Source organism: Patagioenas fasciata, chromosome 3 (assembly GCF_037038585.1).
Source record: "Patagioenas fasciata isolate bPatFas1 chromosome 3, bPatFas1.hap1, whole genome shotgun sequence".
Taxonomy (NCBI): domain Eukaryota; kingdom Metazoa; phylum Chordata; class Aves; order Columbiformes; family Columbidae; genus Patagioenas; species Patagioenas fasciata.
This window is the reverse complement of record NC_092522.1, coordinates 74,776,025-74,800,527: the sequence shown is the minus strand read 5'-3', so window position 1 is coordinate 74,800,527 and position 24,503 is coordinate 74,776,025. Positions and strand designations below refer to the sequence as shown.

Sequence of the window (24,503 nt, the reverse complement as noted above, 5' to 3'; positions counted from 1 at the left end):
GTTGTTATTCAACACTATTTATAAGTTAGAAAACTCATGAGATCACAGAAAGCACACAGGTCATAATTTGAGTTTTCTGGATATAGAGGATAATCATAAAGATGAAAGCTGACAAGTCTCTCTTATTCTTACATTCTTACGTATTGGCTTTTATTTTCTGGTATGTTTTTCTGCTACAATTTAAAATGCCTCATCTTACACATAGTTCTTCCCCCTACGCCATTCTTGTGGTGCTTGTTGCTTACTGTTCCCTTGTTGCCCATCAGGTTGTTGTTGAAGTGTGAATGTAGCATCTGCACAGAAATGTTAATAGCAAGTGAAACTGGAGTCTACATACAGCTCTTGGTCCATCTGTACCTATTTGGAAAGTCTGCAACTCTAGACCCAGAGATTGAAAGTAACAGCATTTGTTTTTGTCAATGTGCAGTTCCTTGGAAGACAGATTTTTTTTTTTTTTAAGATTATTTCTTGTTTTAAGAAAAAATATGCTTTTTCTTTACAATGTGTATACATCTATATATCTGTATTTGTGTTTATGTTAGTGTTAGTATGTACATAAGCATATGTAAGAGATACATGATGCTACTGGTTCTGGTAAAGTATTTCTGAGAACTTTGACTTCACTCTTTACTGCAACGAGTACCTTAAAGTAGCTGGTGCGTTCAGTGCTTCAAAAAGAGTGTCAGTTCCTCCACTGAGCTATCTTTATTTAAGATCTACAAAAAAAGACCTGCAGTGTCTTCTTGGTAGAGCAGTACAGCTGAGTAGGACTTCTAGTTTATTAGCAACCTGTAGCTGTGTGTCATTACAAAATATCTATGGAACGTATTTTATTTCTTCATTATGCATTTCATTTCCAAACCAAACATGACATCATGCTTAATGCAAGCCCATGGACTCAAGCCTCATCAGATGTATAAATAAAAATGTACTCTAGTATTTGACTTCCTGTCAAATTAAGTTCCAGCATTTCTATTAGACTACAGCAGCATCCTGAACAGATCCCATTTCCCACATTTTTAGCTGTATTCAGTTTAACAAAATAGTTTCTTCCTTCTATGATAAATTGCTTTGCGTTTTTTTTTGTGATGTATTTACTGGGGGTGTATTTTAAAGGTGTGTGAGTTGACGCCAGGTAGAGTTTAACAGGCATTTAAGTAGGCAAATTTTGTTGGGAAAATAAGGTGTTCAGTGTAAATAGTTATAATGTATATGGAAGAATAACTTCAAACATACTTCTATGGCAAAGAGCAAGCTTGTATGACAAATTACTATGTAAGAATTGGTAGTTTCAGGAATACAAGTATAGATGAAGATGGAGATTTCCAGAATATTTATGATAATTTCCCATTGATATGTTGTCTCCTTATAAATATTAACACCAAGGCAATACTTATAAAATATATCATCCATGTAAATCTTTAACAGGAGGAAAATTGTGGATGTTGTTGCTTAGAGTAATTACTAATATCACCTTTCTGTCTTTTACTTCCAGTTGTAGGTACAGTGTGTTGCATGAATCCTGTAAGAATACATTCTTGACCATGGAACAAAACATATTCTTTCACCTGCAGAATATTCACTTTAGATGTTCAAACATTGCAGTATAGGTTGTGAAGTTCTGGAGAATCAGACTGATTTAACTGAATATGTTTGTCCAACAAGTTGTATTATATTCTACATAGGTTTAGTGCTGAGCCCGTGGGTTTCAAGGGTGTCATCACAAATTAATTGATCTCATACACCTTGATCAGTCTCGTCTATTACACTGCAAACTGTCACAATATTGTAAAGCAAGCAAGTGAATTATTTTAAGAAAGAAATAATTTCCTCTAAAACATAGCAACAGATCCTGTCCTACCTTCAAAGTACATCCTTCCTGCTTTGTAGTGTGCTATGGAAACATTTCTATGTTGATGTAAATATTTACATAAAACCAGAAGGAAAAGAAAACACAAGGAAAGAAAGAAATGCTGTTTCCAAGTTTTGTGTATAAAAAACTATAGAAGGTCATTCAAACCGACCACATCCAGACCCCTTTCTAACAAATGTCATGTGTTAGCAGTCCTCATGAAATCAGGCTGCAAACTTTGCCACATTCCATGTACTTCTTATGACATTTTAATTTGTGTTCTTACCCTTTTCTAAAGAAAGGGATCTGTACACATGGGGTGAGGCAGGGCAAGTGTTGTGGAGTCAGGCTGATTCCTGCAGTGGGAGCAGTTGTATCAGCAAGGTAGAACTGCTCTGGGCTGTTCTCAGCCATTTAGGAACACTAACAAGAACAGATAACATGGGAAAATAACCTGGCTTTCTCTTCTGGTGTCCATAGACCTCAACAAGAAGCAAGAATAACTCTACGTGGGATAAATCATGCAAGCATCTGGCTGTGGCATTGCACTCCTAGGAGCCTTAACCATTCTGCAGACAGGACACTGCTGATGCGATGGGAGATGAGGCAGGACTAGGAAGTAAGAGAGTGAAGGCTAGGGGCAGACTGAATGGGTTTGTTCTTTAAGATAAGAAGGGGGGGCAGTATGAGGAAATGGTAGTTTTTAAGCTTGTTTGAAAGGCTTTTGGGATAAAGTAGTTAACAAGTTATATTTTCAAGAACAGATACAGCCTCCCCTTAAAGCTGACTTTGGTTGGGACTAACCCTTAAACCTGCAGCCTTGACATTCTGGGCTGGCCATCTTAGGTCTTCGTTCCACTGTGAAACTCAGATAGGGGGGAGAGGGGATGATGTTCAGATGTCAGAGCAGCAATAGCCTCTAATTTTGACATTATGACTTCCATTTAAATATAGCTAAAGGTCTTGTGCTGTTCCTGACAACCTTGGATGTGGGAATCTCACCTCAGAAACGTGAGAGTGGGAGGTAGTGTGGTGGTTCCTGCTTCGTTATATCAGACTAGAATAAACAACAGCTGTTCCTGACTTCCTTGAAAGAATTTCTAGTTGTTCAGTCTCCTTTTAGTTTGAGACCTATCTTTAGCTACGAAAGCATTTTAATTTTTGCTGTAAGCTTCTTGTAGGCCACAGGAGTAGAAAACGAGTAGAGGAGGAAGTGAACCGTGAAATATTTGCAGAGGTGATGTTTTGTGTGTGTTCTACTGAAGTGTTTCGTTCAGTATATTAAATATTTATATAGCCATGCAATCACTATTAATCTGAGCAGTCATGTTTTTCCTAGCCCACCGTGAATCCTTACCTTATGGTTACCCCCTTAAAATTAATCAAGGTGAACATAGAGTTGTCATCACTGGAAAACAGTTTATTATTTTAGAAAACATGATCTATGTCTGCCTGACCAGAGCTGGATGTTGCTAAAAATATTGAGAAGATTGATGTTAGGTGAACTGTATATGCTTTCTTTAACAGATACACAGGCAGAAGAGGCAAATGGAGCATCAGATCATCCTGTATTTCCATTAGTAAAAAATAGTCTGTTCAAAACTGAAGTGCCACATGCTTTCTGATCATAGAAATCCTTACTTTTCTGAGAACATGGGAAGAAAAGTTTTGTCTTTGATTTAACACACTGATACATCTTCCCTATGTATAGGGATACACTATTAGTAGAATACAACTTATCCTTAATACTGGTCTATTTGTCAATTCTGTTCATATTTCTTAGCTCCTCTCTTCTGTTGGTTTTCTGTCATTTTTGCCCTTTTCTTTACCGTTTTATTCCACTTATACATCCAAGAGTAGCTTGAAAGATACTCTGCTTTGTAGGTACCACCCATATATAAAGGCGCACAAGCTAATTCTTAGCTGCGACAAGCAGAGGTTCATCATGTTGCCAAGTTCAGCCTTGTGACACACAACAACTCATCGAGGTGTCATTCTGAATTCCTGGTCTCACTGGCCAACCCACCTATACTCCTTTTTTTCCCTTCTGTCCTCCCAGAAAATCTGCTTTTCTCTTTTCTTCCATGTGAGAACAAAAGATTTGGTATCATAATACTAAAATATCCTTGTTCTCCAAATTCATTGTCCTCTTTTCATGTCTGCTCCTAGTTAACTAAGAGGTGTAAATAGCTACTATTCTTCCTGGGTCAGCTGGACCAAGATCCTTAACGGTTTGGTCTGTTAAGAAACTGCACTGTAAGGAACTGAGACAATTGCAGAAAACATAATAATACATCATTTACATCCGTCACACTTCTTTTTTGCTCTTATGACATTTGCCTCTTCCTAACCTCCTACCTTCCTGGACTCTCATCCTTTTATTCTGTTTTTAAACATCTTTATCTCCTGGGGAGGGAACGGGATGATTTATCTCTTCCTGCTGCTCCCTGTTCCTGATATCTGCCTGAACGCAGCCCTCCAGAATGTAACCGTATTTTACTCGGTCATCCCTACTTCATGCTTCACTCTACTTTCTTATCTTGCTTTATGTTAACATTTCCTTCCCTCTGTGTCTTGTTTTGCTTCTGCTGCTCCTTCTGGAATATACACTTGAGCTTAAATGAAAGGAAATGAAAGATGACTTGTCTAATGTAATTTTAACCATCACCCCCTTTTTTCTCTACTTGCTTCAACTAGATGAAATGTAAATTCTTTTGCAAAATCTTCTGTAATGAAGGTATTTTCCTTGTGTTTCTGTTGAATGCTCATATTTGTTGGATAGGTTTATTTAGACAAGAGAAGAGGACAACAACAATGGTCAAAGAACTGTCTCTGTTCATTCTAAAAACCTGAACCACTGTAAGACTACAGTGGAAAGCAATATAGAGTGAATATAGTTGTCTGCATCATTGTTGATAGTAACATTTATTTCAGCTCTGCTCTATTCATCAAATTAATAGCTGTTACCTACCAGCCTGCGTTCAAAAATAGGGAAGAAATATAATTTCTTACTCATATCAGAGCTGCAGAGAACTTGGCTATGGGTATTGATGGCTAAGCTATCAAGTTGCCTTTGAATTCAAAAGAGAGAAAAGTCACATTCTCAAATACTGCTTTCGTTGTAAGATACAGTTAGTTGGTAAAGCCGCTAAATACAGGCTACAAATTGGCAGCTGAAAGTTTATTTTTCTTGGCTGAATTCCTGGGATTTTTTTAGCCTCATACCTCTCTGCTTAGCTAAATCGTATAAATAGTGGTTAAATTCTTTTTAATTCAATCCAGTAGGTGCCCCTTAGAAGCAGTGACAATACTAAAAAGAGACACTATGTTTCTCTGTTTTAGTTCTGGACTGAAACCTTGCCAGAAACATGCCTCTTGAACATTTGCCTTTTTTATAATCCAAATAACACTTTAGGGATGAAAACTGCTGTGTCCTGGCAGTGCAGATGCACAGACACTGAATCCAGAGGAGTCCAGAGCCAGTGGGGTGTGAACTGACCCTGCCAAGGAGAAGTGGTGTAATAAAGAGCACAAGAGAAATCCACAATTGCTTTTTCCCCAAATGGAGGTATAATATTAGAACATCAAACTGCATACTTCAGTAAAGTAATTAAAGCAATTGAGGCTGTAGTAAAGGAGGGCGGTTGGATTAAAGACTGGATTATTTTTTGTGCTGGAGGACTTCTGCCAGTCATGGCAAGCATTGTACAGGCTCTTTCTGAGCTTGGTCTGGGGGTTCAGCGTTTCCAGCTATACATAATTTCCATCACACTTGCTATCACAGCTGCATTACAAGCAATTAAACTGTAAGACAAGATGATGCAAAGAACATCTTGATCAAATTATAATGTCAGGTGAGACAAGAAAAAACAAACCCCAAACTAGACACTAAAGGGACCTCTGGTAAAACACATATAGAGAAAATTATATTGCTTTGAAAATACAACAGGACATAGATCTGATAAAAGGCTCTGTCAGGACTTCAGTATGTGACAGTTCTAGACAAATCATTTTAATTGCTTATATTTCTGTCTTCTGCTTAAAATGAAATATATTTGCTGAAGGAATAATTAATAGACTGCAAATGCAATTATTATTTTTGAAAGTGTATTTGGAAGGTGATTATATAATAAACTCTTACAAAGGCTAATTGTTAATTCACTGTCCCAGGCTGTTTAATAGCAAGAATGGAAATCGAAAAACTGCATTTTCTCCGTGGCAACATACATGTCATAAATGACACAGCTGTACACAAAACACTTAGTTGTTTGCTTTCTTGTTCCACATCATTGGATTAAGTTTTCTCATACAATCACAGGGGATAAATATGTTGATTGTCATGGTCTTCTTCTTTCCATTTTTCTCCTATTTTCAGAAAGTGTTTACACTGCCAAAGAGCCAGAGGTTACTAGTGTACGCATTTTGTTTGTTGTTTTGCTTTCACTGATTTGTGGGTACACACATCGATGTCCACATAGCTATATGATAAGTGATGTTCATAAAAGAGAGAGAAAAAAAATAGAGATTTTATTTTAGGCAGTGTACAGATAGCAGCCTATTAGTTGTAGATCTGGTGGTGACCACCAGTTCCCATTTTGTTATACTTAATTTGGGGACCAACAAAACCTCTCTAAAGAGTGCCTGTAGTTCCATTTTTAAGAGTATTTAGAAACTTGGATGGCCCATAACTATTATGAGGAAGGTACTTCAGGTTAGAGACATTTCTTATTTCTCAAGAACAGTGTTTGTCTGGAGAATTGCTTTTTTCTTTTTCAAGAACAGTGCTGTGTGACAGTTGCATAAAATCACTCTTACTACCATTAACTCACTTTCTCCTTTCCTCTGTTGGCTCTGGTAAAATTAGTTCTTTTTTTATTTCTCACTGACTCTTTTCTCAGTAGAGTTTTTTTATTGTTTGTATGTCTTTTCTGCTTTAGACAAACAAAAGTGCAGCATATGGCATAATGGTTATATATATTCTGAAAAAAAAAATGCTTCATTTCTCACTGTCAGATCATTCCATTTGATTGTGAAGGGTTGACTTTATGCTATTTCTCCATTACATGTTAAAACTTTCACAACTCTTTTTTGCCAACAAAGTGCCTGTGGCTCTGCTGTCCTTCTCAAAATCGGCTCTTGCTCTGATATAAAGAGCAAAGTTCTCAGCTTTTATTTTGTTTGTCTTTCAATAAAATCTTGCAAGCTTTGGTGGTTAAACTCCTTTACAGGTGTGAGTATATATTCAACCAAAGTACTTTCACCAGATGCAATAGTATGTCAGGAATTAAGTTAAAAACTACTTTCCTGGGCCATGTCGGCCTAATTACAGTACAGTATGCTTTAATGAGGGTTCTTCTGAGGTACCTCTGCCTGATGTGGCAAACAGCCCAGAGGCAAACTTCACATCCTGATGTCAAGAACTGATTTATTGCTTGCCTGCAATTAACAGTTGAGCTTCAGGGTCTGGATAGAAAACTAGACTAAGACTCTCTTTCAGCTCATATGTTTAATCTAGAGTTGTTGACCTTTTCCAATACAGATGTCACTCAAAGGCCAAATATCATAGGTTTATCACATAGCAGATACTGCACAGAGTGTGGACAAAGAAGACAGCGTTGATTTAATTTAAATTAGTTTCACATCAAAGAAAGGTTATGGAGGGTGAAAGACATTTAATAAAGAAAGAAAAACAAACAGTGCCCAACAATAAAGTTCATATAAAACAGACCTTTTTACCTTAGCATAACAGAGTGATCACTGTATATCTAAATGAACTTTGCTATCTTTCTTTTAATTGTTTGAACCTGTGAGAGCTAATGCCAAGCCTCCTTTGTTTGTGTCCCACTTCATTCTCAGGTAATGTTGTGCCTTTTCCAAAACAACAAAGAAAAATTGTCATAGCATAGCATATGAAATATCATTACCAATGACAATACTGAAAAAATTTATGCAGCTTCTGCTCGAAAAACTATTAATATATTGCTCAGCTCAAACAATATTCACCCCCCAGAAAAGAGGAGGGAAAAACACTACAGGAAAGCTTATTTCATAAATCTGCTTCATTTAATTAAAAAAAAAAAAAAATCATTGGACTTGGCTAGCTCTCAAGGCAAATGTCATGGTGTTCTGTAATGCTGGCTGCAGGAACATGCTCCTATTCCCCTGGCACAGGCTGTTACACAACCTGACCTAAATACTACGAAGAGCTGGAATAGTGACTTGGTTATGAGTTGGGAGCTTTTGTTTCAGAGGCTTTCCTCAGATATAGTAGTTCACTCTCTAGCTTTTGGGAAGAAATCTGTAAAGTCACAGTACAGAAGAAGACATTTTTGCCTCCTGTCTAGTGGCAGTGATAACAGCCAATTCAAAACTTCCTTTGGGAGACATTTTTCCCTCCATCTGTAGATGTTTGAATGTGTAATTTATGAAATAGTGTTATGTTTAGCACCCAGCATCATTTCAGTCTTTCTTTGATACTGTTTCAAACATACATGTTCTCTTTCATTAAATAGCTAAAGTTCAAGTGGTTTAAATCTTACTTTTTAAAACTAGAGAATAGCATTACTAACATACCAGAAGGCTAAGTAATGTCTGGGATTTATTAAATCATTCAGCAAAGCTGACCACAGACAGTTGCATATAGAACAAATGCTGGAAGAAAAATAATCTTGTATAAGGATGTTCATTATCCTATAACAGACACAGACTGAGAGCCAAACGCTTGGTATCATTTCTGTCTCTACAATTATTATATTTCTTCTTCGACCTTTAACTAGCTCAACATTTTTGCATATAGAGGGTTTGAGCACAGAGGAAATATGTAGTCTTAGATCAAGGAAATGATAAAAAGGTAAGTTTAATGTTAATTTGATGTCTTGGTAAAGCAGCTATGCATTCTGTCAAGGTAGATATTTATTGGTGACTTGAACGGTTAGGTAACATTTACTGCCAACTTAGTGTTATTGCACACTTTTTAAAATCTTACATTCCAAGTGTGTATCTTGTATTCAGCAAAGTGTATATGTTATATTCAGCAAAAGAAGATTATTGAAGCTGGATTTGGGGTGGGCTTTTTGCATTTGTTCCTAGTATTCCACATACCTGTGAGTCTTTGCCAATTTGTTTTGTCAGCCTTTCATAGATACAGTGCTAGTTGTGAAAAAGGCAAAAATGTTAAAGTGGATGTTATTCATCAGACAATGCTAACCTAAACTGTCAGAAGTAACTGAGCAGATGTTCTTGGGAAATTCAGGTACTTTACCATTTTCTAAACTTTAAACCCATTTTAAAATCACAAATTAAGTGTCCAAAAATTGAGCAAAGGCAACAGGAAGTCATTATTTGTTGTGTAAGACTATAATCTGTAATTTATGTATCATTTTCTGTTATAAGCAAAAGAACATCAAACAAAATAACTATGAAAATTCCATAATAAAAAAGTCATACAAACTTATTTCTGCTACAATGTATCCTCTTAGTTTGACTGTTTTTTTGCTTTATATTGAGTTACAGCCCAGGGAAAAATTTAAACTTTTCTTCGCCTTTTTAATTTTGTATTGTTTGCACGTAAAAGGATATTTGTTGTGTGGATTAAGTGGTTTGTGAGCAGGATTGGATAATACATAATTACATTTTAATTTTTTAGAAGACTGTGGGATGTATTTCCCAGAAGTGAAAAATAACCCAGACAAATATTTACAAAGATGTCCCGAGTCTGTAAAAAAGTGGCTGAAACAACTGAAGAGTGCTGGGAAGATTCTGCTATTAATTACTAGTTCCCACAGTGACTATTGCAGGCTCCTGTGTGAACATACTATTGGGTAAGTGCAATGTCCATTTCAAATTATATCTGCCAGACAGCAACTGTAGATAAGTTGGAAGTTGAGTTTCTCTATGTGTTGTGAGTTATTTGGATCTGAGGTTTCAGATTGGCCTCTCTCTAGTAGAGTGTCACAGGGTACTCCAGGCAAAGTCATCCATCGATGAGCCCATGGGCTGTATCTGACCCACAGGACACTTATATCCTGCATCTTTTCTGGGCATCATGATGGGATTGAAGGTGACAGGGTATATTTTTCAGGCCAACACCCAGTACATCATCTGAATCCCAATTTTATCATAATTTTTTCCTGGACTGTCTTATTCAAGCCACCTCCTTTCTGTACTTCTCCAATCATGAGTGCAAGTAGTAGTAATATTTCATTTCCTTGCAGCAGATCTGCATGGAAGAAATCACAAATGCTTCTTCCCAATGGTGGTTTCCAAGAGATTGTTGTGCATGAGAAATGTGCATTTACAGGTCACAGGAGAAAAGGCAAAACAGGTAGTTCATTGCACTTGGAAACTGGTTGTGATCGTAGTTGCTGATCACACAGCTATTTTTAGCTGTAATGTTAAGAACAGGACTGGTCAAGTCAAATTCAGTGAAATTCAGCAGAACCATCGCTTACACCCCTAGAAGCAAATGAATCAGTGATGTAAATGGCTAGAAACAAAGTAGGGCAGTGTGAGCCAACCTTAGCTATCTGGATACACGTGGGAACAGCAGAGCAAATACAGCAACACGGTAAGAAAAGCATGGGTACGGTGAAAAACAGAGCTGCCTTCCAAAACCAGTCCTGCCAGTATCACTTCTCTTTTGTACTCTCTGGGCTAAATGCTAAATGGAGCATCCGCTGTGCCAGGTCTTGCTGCCTCGCATGAACATTATATTTGCTCATTTGAGAGGAAAATCTTACCACCTCACAAAAAGAAATTCTCTTATGAGTAAGATGCCTGTGAATTAACTCTTTTGTGTAGGTCTGCGTAGTTATTTTCTGAATGAAAATTTGGTATAAATCTAAATTCTTGGCCACATGCAATGATTTTGGCTTTGTTTTCCTCGGTGAATAAAGTTTCAGCTGTTTAAGGCAGCTGTGGAGATCCAGCTGGATGACAGTAAGCAAGGTAGGAGAGGGGGTTGGTTGCCTTTCAAAAGACAGAAAAGAGGCGTTCTGCTAGAAGGATACTGGATTACTCTCTCTTTCCAAATGTGTAGGACTTTCTACAGTGTTTATTACAATCATATTTTCCAGTGATTCACGCAATGTAGCTTCCAAGACATCTTCTGGAGAACTGAGTAGTCCATTGTCCATTAGGCGTTACTGAAGTATGTTTTTGTGAAAATAATTCTAAACATTTTTATTGCTTTTGTGTATTCTATGCCTCTTGTATCAGACAATAAGACTGTGCACACCCATGTTGCTTTTGCAATACTGGAATGTAGTCTAGGTTCACACCTATTACCTCTGCCTTTAGTTTGACCAGGCTAACTGCATTTTATTCTTTACATAAGCCCTTAGGAATTATGTCTATGTAGTCCTTTGCTAATTTTTTTCCCTACTTCTTTCAGTTAATCAATATGATACTGAGGACTTCAGAACTGTACAGTATTGCATGAAAAAAAAAAAAAAGCAAGGATAAAAATGACAAGCTGAGATGTGCATGAAGTTTTAGCCTCTTACTCCTAATATCCTTACCTTGTAACTGTTAACCTTTTTGTGCTTTATTTAAGAAGTTCCTTTTTGGCTAAGAAATTGTTGTCTACATAAAATCAGCACTGAGAAATTCATGCTCAAGTGTATCATTTGCTATTTTAAGAGCAAACTATCCCATTTGAGTTCATCTGACCAAGTTGTCCTTAACTGAGAGACATTTTAGTAGGAAGAGAGAAAGTCTAAGAGAAAATCTCATTTTGAAATAAAATGAGAACCATTTCCCAGCCGGGGCACACACGTATTGCTGGGATCAGTGTAGAAGGTGTGTAAACCTACAGAAACGAATGCCAGTTCACTCACACAAGTTGCCACATCAAGGTGGGACTTTTCAGCCTTACCTACCATGAGAATACGTGTTCCAGTTCCAGTTAGCAGGAGCACACTTGAAGACAGGTTAATCATCACATGGTCACTGAAGCCAAGTGTCATTTCACCTTTTCATGTGTGTTAGCCATCTAAAAGCAAGGAATTTTTTTAAGCTGGTCATATTGATTCTCTCTGTGGTTAGTGGAGAGAAAACACTGAGCATCATCCTTGGCCATTTGTTCTGTACCATAGAATTATGTCTGAAATAAGTGGGATGAATTGTCTTCTAAGAATGTGGATGTTTCTCCATTGGCTCTGTCTGTGGTGTGGGTCACTAGTTGTGAATTCAACATGCAATTTTTAAATGGCTGAAGTTATGCAAGATACATCCTACCCTTTGTCTCGGCCATTTACTGTAACCACAGGCCACTATACCAAGCACAAGCAGTAACGGGAACAGATTTTCTCATGTATAATGTTACTTAATAATGTAACACAAGTTACAGGTTCTCATAAAATCAGTAACTTTGTACGTGAGATTTAGTATGATTCAAAAAAGACCATAGATAACACCTCTCTTCACACAAAACATATTATTTTCTTCAACAAATCAATAAAAGTTTAACTGAATCTTGTGAAAACTGTTCATTCCATTTAGAAATTTTTTACACAAAGCACTCGTCACTGTTCCCATGAGTCTTTGTTGTGCTCCTGAAGTGCTGGCTTTACTTAAAAAGTTCGTGGTTAACTTTCCTGTGAAATAGTTATTTGCACAGTATGTTCATTTGAAATATTTACCTCTACCAATACTTTTCACCTATGGACAGAAGAGCCATGCCTGCTGGCTCAACTTCTGGAATCTTCCATGCAGAACCTAATTTTAAAAACACGCAATTGTCGTATTCAATACTGGTTCTTTTAAAAAGGTCAAAGTTTGCATATGATGACAAGTGAAGAAAAATAGACAAAGCTAAAATTTCATTAGAGGAAGGAAATTTAAAGACATTCCATTTTAAGTCTGGAATGTAATTTAGAACATAAAATAAAAGCTTGAAGATAAGCTCATAGGGAGAAAATTCAGTATTTTGGTTAAGATATCTCAGTCTTATGGGAGCTTGAGGATTATTTGAAAATGACAGAGTCAGCTAGTTTACTTCTGCTAAACTTTCTCTACTGTCGATAGCATTTTAGTTGCCTGTACCCATCCTGGACTTTCTATCTATGGTTTCTTTGTTCTGTGCAAGAGTATCTGTCATTTTTTGGCTGTCATAGGCAATAAAGTCACCTAAGCAAAGAAACATTTCTAATAAAATAAAATACTTCACAGATGGGGAATATTTACAATTCCCAATAAAATAATAAATATAAATAAATAATAAAAATAATACTTGAAAAAACACTCTTTAAACAACACTTGTCTAATTTTATATTTTAGTAACCTCAAAACTTGTCAGTAGGCATTATTGTTATTATTTTTTGCTATGGTTCCGTTTGACGATATAATAAGTGAGGTTAGATTCCTTAAAATAAGGAAGACCCTTGCTAGAGCAGGAATAATTGGCACCTCCAGAAATAGCCCATCTCATGGTAGGACAGGTGGCATGAATGTTCCCCAAGGTTGCCTGTTTTTCCCATTTGCTTTGTAATGTTACTGACTTGTATATAGGTCTCTTAAAAATAGATAGATATTAATAAGTCCCACTTACATACCACGCTGAAACATTCAATCTCATTTAAATTGATGGGGTTTCCACAGTTCAGATATCAATCTGTATTCTTACAGAGCTAATGATCTTTGAAAAATCTTAATTTGGTGGTGGGATTTGCCTGGCAGATTAAGACTCATATTTGGTAGGTGTTTATTTGTGAGTCATATGTCTAACCTCCCTGTAACCAACGGGGATTTAGTCAGAGCAGCCAGTCGACTCTGATGAGAGAGTTCAACTAACAAAATGACATTTCAGCTTTAGGGTATGTGAAACCACCCCATAAATTTCATTGGCTGCATTAATTAGATCTCTGTTGACTACAGAGTCATCTTAGACACCCATTAGGCCTATGCATACATACTGTACAGATACCAACTATATAAGCACCTGTGTTTAAGTGTCTTCAGTTACTTCCTACCCCATCACTTGATTTCATATATTCTGCTTTATAAAGAAACTCCCTCATTTACACCTTTCTATACTTGTCTATGCATATGCTGCCATCTAAAATTAAAGTATATCATCTGTAACATGTTCTCCTGAGATTTAAAAAGTCCCTGGACCAAGGAACATCTTTTTTGCAAATCAGGATTGATCCTGAAGGTCCAGCACTGTTTGTTCTCAGCCAGTTGTCTTCTCAGTTTTGACAGTCTCAGGAAAAGAAGGGCAGTAGTGACACTGAACTAGCATCAGAAAAAAAAAAAAGTCACAGAAGAAGGTTTTACTGTTTTCTTAAGTCTTAAAGAGTATTTAGTGGCATCTTAGCTAATTCATTAGTTTAACTAATTGAATTTCCTTTGCTTTCTAGGAATGATTTTGAAGAGTATTTTGATGTTGTGATCACAAACGCTTTGAAACCTGGTTTCTTCTCCCATACCCCAAACCAAAGACCTTTCCGAATTCTTGGTAAGTTGCAGTCATGATTCCTTTCTCATCTGCTTACCTCTATCCAAAACAAACAAACAAAAAATGTTAGGATAAGATAAATAAAAGAGGACTGAGAACGGGAGAACTGGACAGCATATTTTGAAAATCTAGCAATGGGAAGAAAAATAGACCCTATACAAGACTCTTCCACAGAAAATACTAAAAAATTATCTTCAGACTGAGAAGCACTGAGAAATTAAGAATCACACTTCTGAGGACAATGGAAAGGCAGAGCTGTGTCAGTAATTAAAAATGGGCCTAAATATTGCATCATTAATGAAAGACTTAAGAATCCTTTTCTTTATTGTGCTGACAAGGTCGTACACAGTAAATGAAATCTAGTTCTGGGAAAAAGCATAGCAGAAATATGTCAAGAATTTAAAGGAAATTCAAACAACAGTACAAATAAAATTGCAAAGCTGAAGGATATTATTTATGATGGAAGTTTGACAGTATTAAATGTGTGTACTTTGGCTACATAATGACAGAGCAGGTGTGAAGGAAGTGCCCCTGTACTCACTTAACATAACTAAAACAATCTGAAATGTTTGGCAATGTTGTCCGTTAAGTAATTAAGGCTGTAACAAAAGAGGTTTATAGGACTTCATTGAACTGCAAATAACAATAGTAATATGGCTGAAGACAGTTATTTTTTCCATATTTTAGTAAATACCTTTATGACTGTTACCTGAAAATTAATCTTATATCCAAAATATCATGTCAACATATATTGAACTGTATTTTAGTACTTTATGACAGGAAAGTCAGCTGTTCCAACACAAAAGAAATTTTGCCTGTGGAACTTTTACAGTAAAACTAAAATGAGCAGCGAAAATACATATTAAAACTGCATTTAAATGTTTCACAGGTTTATATAGGAAAATAAGTAAGAAATATCTTAAATGTGATTTTTAAAACATTAATTTAAATAGTAAACTGCCAAGTTGACAATTTGAACAAAAATAAGCTCAAAAGGGAAATTGAAACTATTTATATGAAAGTAAGGGGGGAGGAGGCAAAAATATAAAGGGTGAGAAAGGCTCAGTTCTGCAAACATTTTATTTAGTTTCATATAAAGCAAATTGAAAATAAAATGTAATTTGGTTTTTCGGTTTGGATATTTTTTAAACAATCTGATTAGCCTGACTTCCTAAGGAAATCCTGCTGTGTCCCTCTGTCAGTAATCCAGCCAGCAACTTTGGAATCTCTTGGCCAGCTTAAGTAAATTTAATAGACAGCCAAAAATCTCCCAGACCCTTTGACAAGGCTTTTTTTGTGCAAACAAGAGAAAACAGAGGGAGAAGACTAGAAATTACTGTCTCCATTGAGAATACCGTGTAGTTTAATCACCTTATTAGATTGTAAGTACCAATTTTCTTGAAGCTGTTCCTTTCTCATGCGTTCAAACAGGAGCAGCATTCCCTGGAGTCCTCTTACAGACTTGCTAGTTTTCATTCACTTTATATTTTGGCATTGCAAAGAGGCTCAAATGAGGGTTGGTCACTCATTACATGAAAACCTTATTAATACAGAACAAAATGTAATTTATGTTATGGAGACTTCACTATCTAAATAGATAAGGAACACAAATAGAACTAAAACAATTATCAGATAAATAATTTGCTGAAACTACTAACCTGTAAGTGGATTTTTTCTAGTGTATTTGTATTCAATTTAAAGTAAGTGGTTTCTTCTGAAAGACCAACCAGAACATTCAAAGCAAAGAATTATGCATACAGGACAGGTTTTTAGAGACATGTTTTGAAGTAGTGAAGAGCTTGTTTAAAACTGCGTGAAGTTTAAACCATTAAAATAGGGGTAATTGTATGAGAAAATGCCCAAAATAATAACATATACTTTTAGAATACATTTTTTGCTGCCCTCCCTCTGTGTTCCTCACAACAAACATAAAGCTTCAGGGTAGACACTGACAGTTTAACCCAGTCACCGTAGATAACAAGGAACACAGTTCATTTCTGAAACAGCATACAGAGGACTTTGTAACACATTTTAAGGGGGGTGGTTTTCCAGTTTCCAAAATTTTTTAAGGCTTTTTAAAATATCAGAACCACTGAAAAGTCAACATTTCAGTTAATACTTCCTATCTTTTATCATTATAGATTTCAGGGAAGAGAGGAAGAACCTCTTTGAGAGCACCAGACTTACTGTATCAGGGAGAAAAAATGTCCTTATTTTTGCTTTAGGAAAAAAAAAATAGCAGTGGACATCATACTAAATATTTTCCTAAAGCACAAAGAGTAAGCTTTTGTTTGTGACATTTAGGGAAAAAAGCTCCAGTAAGTGAAGAAATTTGTTTCAGAAAATGAACTGAAGTAACTGCTTATCAATCCTATCCATTTCTCCATGGCTAAGTTTCAGCCATGTTCTTCCATCCATCAGTGGGTCTGAATTACAATAAATTCTTAATCATACTTTATTCCCAAATCTTCCAAGGGAATTGTGTCATAAATGGACTTAAGGCACAAAATACAGAATCTGTATTTAATTTCAAACACCCCAAGTGTTGCATTGGGTACTAGAGCTAAATTTCAGTTATAGATACCAGGATTTTTGCTGCAGATTCACTAAGGGAAAGGTTTTGAAGTTTACTAAAGAGACAGATAAATTCTTTCCAGTGAATAATTTCAAAAAGGTGACTGTGTTCAATAAACATTTGAAGGAGAATGAGAAACAGGACAAAGGAGACATTGTCTAGAAATGTGATACTGGATAACTGCTCTGCAGAAATGTTTTTTTCAGCAGACAAATAATTTTAGAACTAATCCATTTAGAAACCATGACAAATTATTTTAATTGTGCAATTAAAGATGCATCACTGCTTCATTTGAGTTTCAAGACATGCATCATTTAAAAGAACGAAACACTGTTTGAAATCTTAAAAGATTTGTGTGGCAGCTTTTTATTGAACAGGAGCACTAAAAGTAAAATGATTACTTAATTTGCATAATTTTTTTTTTTCAAAATACTATTTTGTTAAATAGAGGAGTAGGTTATACATATCTTTTGAGGTTTTAGAATAGCCACATTTGTTTTTACCTTGTATAATAATTTTTCTAGTTAGGAGTAGCTTATGTAGTTATGCACATAGTTTATGAGAACAATGCTATGCAAAAAAAACTTTACTCCCATAATACGACTACCCCATAATTTGCTTGTTATTCACAATGTTACATTTTCTCATACAAAGGGAAATTCCTTTAAATAGTTCTTGAAAATACTAGTAGCATTTTGAGCTATTGGATCCAAGGATCAGGTTGAAAATGTTTGTGTAAATCCTATGTTGAGAATGTAGGACTTTCTTTGCTACAGCTACATCCAGCTTAAAATAATATATCTCTCCATTAAGGAGTTGAAGGAATACTGGTAGCAAATACAGTTGTGACTCATCTGATAATCTGTAGTATACCAAGATTTCTGTAATATTTGCCAACAGAGCTTTCCCTTTATCACATCACTCATTAATGTCATTCAGTTACTAGCCTGCTTGCCAGTTTTGATCACTGTGGAATATATTTTTTAGAATGAAAAATTAAAATAGAAATGCTACAGATAAACTTAAATTCCCTGAACGCCTTCTGTAAGCCTGTGTGCACAGGGAATTTTCACTTGGTCCTGAATAAGACTTTTGTATCTTTGATTTCCAGCTCAGGAACAGTTACTGTCTTTTCTTGTTTTCTGGTATTTTGAATAAATGGAAAATGTGTTGCTGATTGTTCAGTGTCTGAATTTACAATGCGTATTTAAGAGTGTATGTATATCGAGATATATATGTGTACATAGATGCACAGGCTGAAAACAATCCTATATATAGAGTGGCACTGTGTGCCATATTTCTGTGAGATTCTGTGTGCTTATCCAGTGCCCAAAGAAAGAAACCCGCTCTCCTTCTGCTGCAGAGAGTCTCAGGTTTTCAAAGCCCACTTTCAATTGCATTTTCAGGCTGTCTGCCTTGTTCCTGCACTTGAATTTCTTTCAAGCTTCTGGTGCTTCTGCTCCTGATGTAGCCCACAATTTAGGAAACTCTTTCAGTCCTCCAATTTTTCACAATTCTCTGGTAACCGCCATTGTAAGAACTCAAACACAAAAGTTTTTTTCCTCCTTCAGTCATTCTTCTCTATCCTTTTAAAAATACAGGAAAAGTGCTATAAACTGAAAGGACGAATTAGAAAAGAAAATAAGGGGACATGATATAAAATGACGTATTTCTGGGCTGAAGACAGTCTTTGATAATTAGGGACTGCAACACTTCAGAAGAAGGAGATGATCCTATGTCTGCCATTTAAGTTTTCTTCTGCCATCTTCTGTGATGTCTGGGCCTGACTGTTCTCAGAAATGGAAGAGAGAACCAGGTGGAGTATCAGGACTGAGCCTATATAACTATTTTTATACATTTATATTCTAAGACCTTTTAGACCTGAGGAGTGGAATCAGGAAGGAGGTTCATTCATTTTCCTGGAAGTTAAATTTGTAAGCCATGTAATTTCTTTTTGGCTCATTCTTTTTGTTTGAGACTTGTGTCTTTACCACCAGAAGAATACTAAAATACTACACGGTAAAGATTTTTAAGACCTATCATAAAACCAGGATATCTATAAAAAATATGGAAGTTTTGAAACAGATGAAGTTGTACCTTTACAAGGGAACATATCATTTAAATAGTCTTGCATTGTTCACTTATTTGAAGATCATAAATGCCATGTCTAGAAAATTCTGATTAAATTTTCAACCAAAGCACACTGAATTGAGTCTACAATATAGCTCAGTTTTTGCTATGTAATAGGTATCTCAGTTGCTACTCCTACAGCGAAGGCTACCTTGATAAGAAAAAAACCTTTTTCTTTCACATCAGCCTGTGAGGTTAAACTCTAGAGAGCTTCTGTAGTCTTTTTGGCTACGATAGTTGTTTCAGTCATCTCTTTTACCAATCTTGTCTTGCTTTAGATCATCAGATCTTCATATTTAAATGGATATTCAAATTTGACTTTAAAAGTAGTTTTAGATTTAGTCTTGAGCTCCTCACAGATATGGCAGCACAACTGTTGGTGTTTTTATGCAGAGACTTGATATTTGGCGGAGAGCTCAATCTCCCAACAGGAACTTGGGCTTTTGCTGCACCTGTGAATCCTTACAGAAATGCAGGGGCTGTGGTCCTCAGTCTGCAAAGTCTGTCATGTTTTCCACAGCTTTGGCCTGCACTAAGCTCCTCCAGCCACAAGTCATGGCTAGGATTAAACAGGACTTTTTCTGCCGTCATTTAATGTGGATCTCTGGTACATCTTTATCACTGAACACTGAATCTCAGATGCCCACTGCTTCCCCCACTAGCAGCAGAGGACATGGGGGGAAGGAAAATATGGTGTAAAGGCAGAGATGCACAAGGGCACGTGTGTGAGACAAAGATAAATGAGAGTGGTAGGGGGAGCCAGGTGATGGGAAAAGAGAGCACAGGAAGAGGCAGAGATAGAGCAAAACATATAAACACACAGAGGAGACATTTCACTCTGTGAATGGATTTTCTGCACTTTAAGCTTTTGCTTTTTGACTTCTACCATTGCCTCTTGGAGAACTTTTGAAATAAGTCTAATGTGTCAAACCAATATCTTAAACAGGTTTACCCATGTACTACGCAGACTGGCACTCCCAGCCTGCCCTCCAGCCACAGGAGGGGATGCTGTGCTGCCCTCCCAGGGGCTCTATGACCTCCAGAAGCATTTTGGGAGAAGCCCACAAAGAGCCTCTTCTCCTGCTTCTCAGAAGACACAAGCAGAATAACAACACAGAGGAGACCTTTGTAACCTAAGCCTCCAATGACTTGGGGTGTGCCTTTATTTAACGCAGCTGTGCTTGCTGCCGTTCTCCTGGACATGGTGCCTCTTCATATCAGCCTGTCCGGAAATATTCTATAACATCAGGCCACGTAATAATGCATATATGCTGACAGCTTGTGACAGAATGGCATATAAATGTTGCACTGGCTGCAGACTGCATTATTCAGGAGCAATAATGTCCATAACTGTTTCCCGCATGTCTTCTAAAATGACTGGCTTTATATTGTTATAACATCCCACAGTGCCATACAGTCTGTGAGAGCAATGCCATACTTTTCAAGGAAATCTTGTGTAGCAATTCTTTGCAGTCTGTTTGCACTGTTTTTTTATGTATTTTCATGCTATTTAGGAAAGAAAAAGAAGGGCTATAACTAATAAGTAATCATATTTTGTACACTAGTTTTCAAAACTAGATGTTTTTGTGCCTCTTGAGATCACGATATTAAGATCAAGAGTCTTCTAACTCTTAAGTATCAGAAACAGGTTCTGCATGTAGCTAGCAGTAGCAGGTCCACTGTTTTAAGAGATAAAATATTTGGTTCTATACCCAAGCCACCAATGAGATATAATTCCCTACTCATATCTGAGCCAGAGATTTTCATTTTATCCATCATTTTTGGAAAAAGAAGCTGCTTCTTTTTAAGCAACTAATTGGATGATGCTAATATGGATGATGATATGGAAATATCTTCATATTCTGTAATAGAACCAGACCTTTTTTATTATCGAAACCCATAACAATTATGGAACTGCCTTATAAAGCTGATTTCTCAGGTGACACCCTCTTTGACAGCATGGTCAATGCCTGATTCCACTTTCTGAAAAGCAGCCTAGGGTAGGCCAGGAGGGCTGACAGTGGGTCACACATACAAACAAATTTAATCTCATGTAACAGGGTTTGTTTTCATCATCCACCGAAGAAGCTCAGAGGGTATTTCCAAAAATCTACAATATCAGGCTCCTTGGGCCTGATATCACCTCCTGTCCTTTGTTTAAATTATCTTAGTCTAAAACCATTCCACTTCATGTACTGTGTTTGCACAAATATCAGCCACTCAACAGATTATGTTTTTTACAGTGTAAACAGCTGTCTCAGGGACTTCTGGTTTCCCAATATTATTTATGTGTTGTAGACATCCATTAAAAAAATCAGCTTATGTTACCTTGTAATCAAAGAGATCCATCAATTAATCTTTTTATAGTTTGCTAGATAGTACTTGTGTGTAGTTTGGAATCAACCATTTAGGAATCATTTGGGAACAGAGGTAATCATTTCCTATCATGTCATCAACATTTGTAATTAAGCCATGGTATAGGTAAGATGGGAGACTGTAGTTAAGGACCTCTTTTCTAACAGTTAGATTTTATTTCATGTTTGATAAACATAGAGTTAGTTCACAATAACAGTTTGGATTTTGTTTTTTACATGTTCAGTATGGTGGTCTATGTGAAAGTATTTAAAACAGATGCAAAAAGCAAAATAAAGTTGGACCAGCGCATACCCGCATGCTTTTGCAGAGTAGACTTAAAGTCACAGACAGACATTTTTTTATTACTAATTAGCAGTGTATCATTTATAATCCTTTCGTAAAATGGTGCAATGGGTCACTCTGCAGTTTGCAGTGATGGTACAAAGACCCAATCATACAATGACATAGTTAAGCTCCTATAATTTCTGCAATTTGCCACTCTGTAGTAGTTAGGCTGTGTGGTAGCAAAAGAAGGAGCAAGCTAAACTTTCCCTTACAGTACATCCTTTTAGGCAATCTGAGCAGAGAAGCCATTCCTTTCTTCTAGGGAAAGAAATGGAGCGCTTTTGGTTTGTTCTGTTTTTATTGGAATGGGCTTTAGTGCTACTTGGTCAGGAGTCTTGGGAGGCTAGAATTTCGTTGCATCAGTGATGACTGGTCTCGGGCATTTTACAGCATGTCAGAAGCTAGAGGTTGAGTGGACAGTTTCGGTTTCTACCAGGGGGTCACAGCACTGGCCTAACCACAGCAATTCTTTATAAACCCGGAATATGGGCCAAACACTGGGAATTCAGCAGATGACCCCTCCTAACTGTCCTGGGAAGTACCTGTTTTCCTAAATATTGAGGCTTATGTAATCACAAGGCTTGTGTGGGTAGGAATTTCTGCCCATCCCCTACTGCAAACCTCTGTCAGTAATGCAATTTTATCCACATTTGAGTGTGGCCTGGTATTCTCAGAGATATTACAGCCTCTGCAGGCTGGAGGGGAAAAATGGGTCTGTCACTGCAGCTCAGAGAAAGGCTACAGTGTAAAATCACTGCTGATGCCGGACTATCCATCCAGGAGAGCCTGGCCACAAATGATCCACCTACCAGAGGATCTGTGAGACTTTGCACCCTATTAGATATTCAGAGAATGCAAGTGCAAGGCACAACTTCATAGGAAAATCAGCTCACTTATTTCCACTGTTGTTCATAACAACTCCTTGTTTATTAAAAAAAAAAAAAGGAAAAAATTCTATAGTCTTTGAAGTATGGCATCTCTTTGTTTCTGAATATCAAGATGAATGCTGAACTGTGGACGCATTCTCCAATGCCTATCCTTCTTCAAAAGAAAAAAAAAGTAAGTATACATGTTGAGCCAAGTTCTTTATATGTTTGCATAGTGCTCAAAAAACCTCAGAGGATAAAAGGAATAAGAAGTTATTCATCTAAAAGTCAAAACAGTGAAAAATTGCAAAGTGCTTCTACATAAAGACAGCAGGGGTTGCTTCAGCTGATTACCTTTGATATTAAATCATGTGTTTGGCACAAAGCTGATAAGAATATTACAGAAAGCTAGTTCAAAGAAAGCTAACGCTGCTGCTTTCAAAAGCTGGATATCAACAATATTGCTTTTGTTAAAACTGGAAAACAAGTTTAGCATAATTGCCAAGTATTTGAAAAACAGAATTTTTTGTGCATGGAAAGTGTATTTTCTTTTTCAAAAAGAGTTGTACTAATTAACACTACTGCAAAATCCTAGTTATTGATTATATTAGGTTGTGTTCAAGACCTGGTTAAAACTCAAAATACAGTTCTTTAAGGTACCATGCAAGCACACGGTAGGAATCGTTCTCTGTCCACAAGGAGCCCACAGGCAGGCCAGAGAAACAAATGGTAAAATAACAAAGCACTGACTTTTCTGCTAGACCCAAGGAACTGAAACACCAAAAGACTGAATGACTTACCCATAACCATATCTCTGGCAGATCTGTGTATTTAACTAAGATTTCTATGTTCTAATCCAGAAACAGTGAAGAACTGTAAACTATGTTTGCATAAGAACTCCATGAGTCTTGATTGTGAAAATCCTTTTAGCCGTTTCCAAAGATTTCTCATAATGCGGAAATTAAGATAATGTAATTGCAATTAATTCTACTGGATTTATTTTTTATGGTTTAGTGATATATCATTTATAAGTTTAAGGAACTGGACCTCCTAACTTGATGTGTTCTACACTGAAATTATTCAAATTATTAAATAATTATTTCAAGTTATTGAAAGCAATAATTTGTTTGTTTTGGAAGACAGTTCCATACCAATGATTTCTTAAAAATAGCTGTTGGTTATCAGATCATGTTTGTGTTTAATTTTAACAGAAGAAACTTTCTTCATAGAGAAGCATGTCAAATGCTTTCTCAATGTGGTGAATTATTTTAAGTTCTCCAAGCCTGTGTACTTAGAAGTATTCTATCAAAGAACCTATTTCTGTGGAATAAGTTGCAAACTCTGTAAGTCATGATGATGCTTTAAATGTGTTTGCCAAAGTGGTGACATCAGGATTGAAAAGTAACATTTGTTGTAACAACAATATTTAGTAACTACATAAATTGAAATTAAGGAGAGTTAACTATAGTAGCTGTAAATAATGGCCTTTAAACACATAAACCATGTGATAAGGAGGTCATTAAAAATCAGGATGTATAGAAAATCCTCCATCATAGTTTTGTGATCACCTTCTGGTATCGCTATTTTATTTTATTTCAGGGTATTAGCAGAGAATGGAACAGTTGATACAGTCTAGTCTGGATTGTACCTGCAGTACCAGAGAGACAAAGCATGAAAGATCCTACAGTTAGGAAACCCAATTCATCCAAAAAAATGCAGCTTCTTTTTACAGCAGAATGATCTGCTAAGGACCTGTCAACCCCGTCCTCTCTGTAGTGAGTCCCCACAGAACCTGAATATCCTAGTCTGTGTTTTCAAAACCGAAGCAAAAATACCTAAATGAACAGTTTGCATTCCAGACAAAACTCTGTTCTCTGGCTTACAAGAATTCGCCTCCAACACATGAAAAGATTATTAAGAGGT

At 36.5% G+C, this 24,503-nt stretch overlaps 1 protein-coding gene across 1 annotated transcript in view; it reads left to right on the top strand.

Annotated features, from left to right (window-relative positions):
• Positions 1-24,503, top strand: part of NT5DC1 (5'-nucleotidase domain containing 1) — a 137,644-nt gene that overhangs the window by 77,707 nt on the left and 35,434 nt on the right. Inside the window, exons 7-8 of the mRNA XM_065835827.2 lie at positions 9,498-9,672; positions 14,212-14,309. Coding sequence (XP_065691899.1) covers positions 9,498-9,672; positions 14,212-14,309 — 273 coding nt within the window. The remainder of the gene's footprint in view (positions 1-9,497; positions 9,673-14,211; positions 14,310-24,503) is intronic.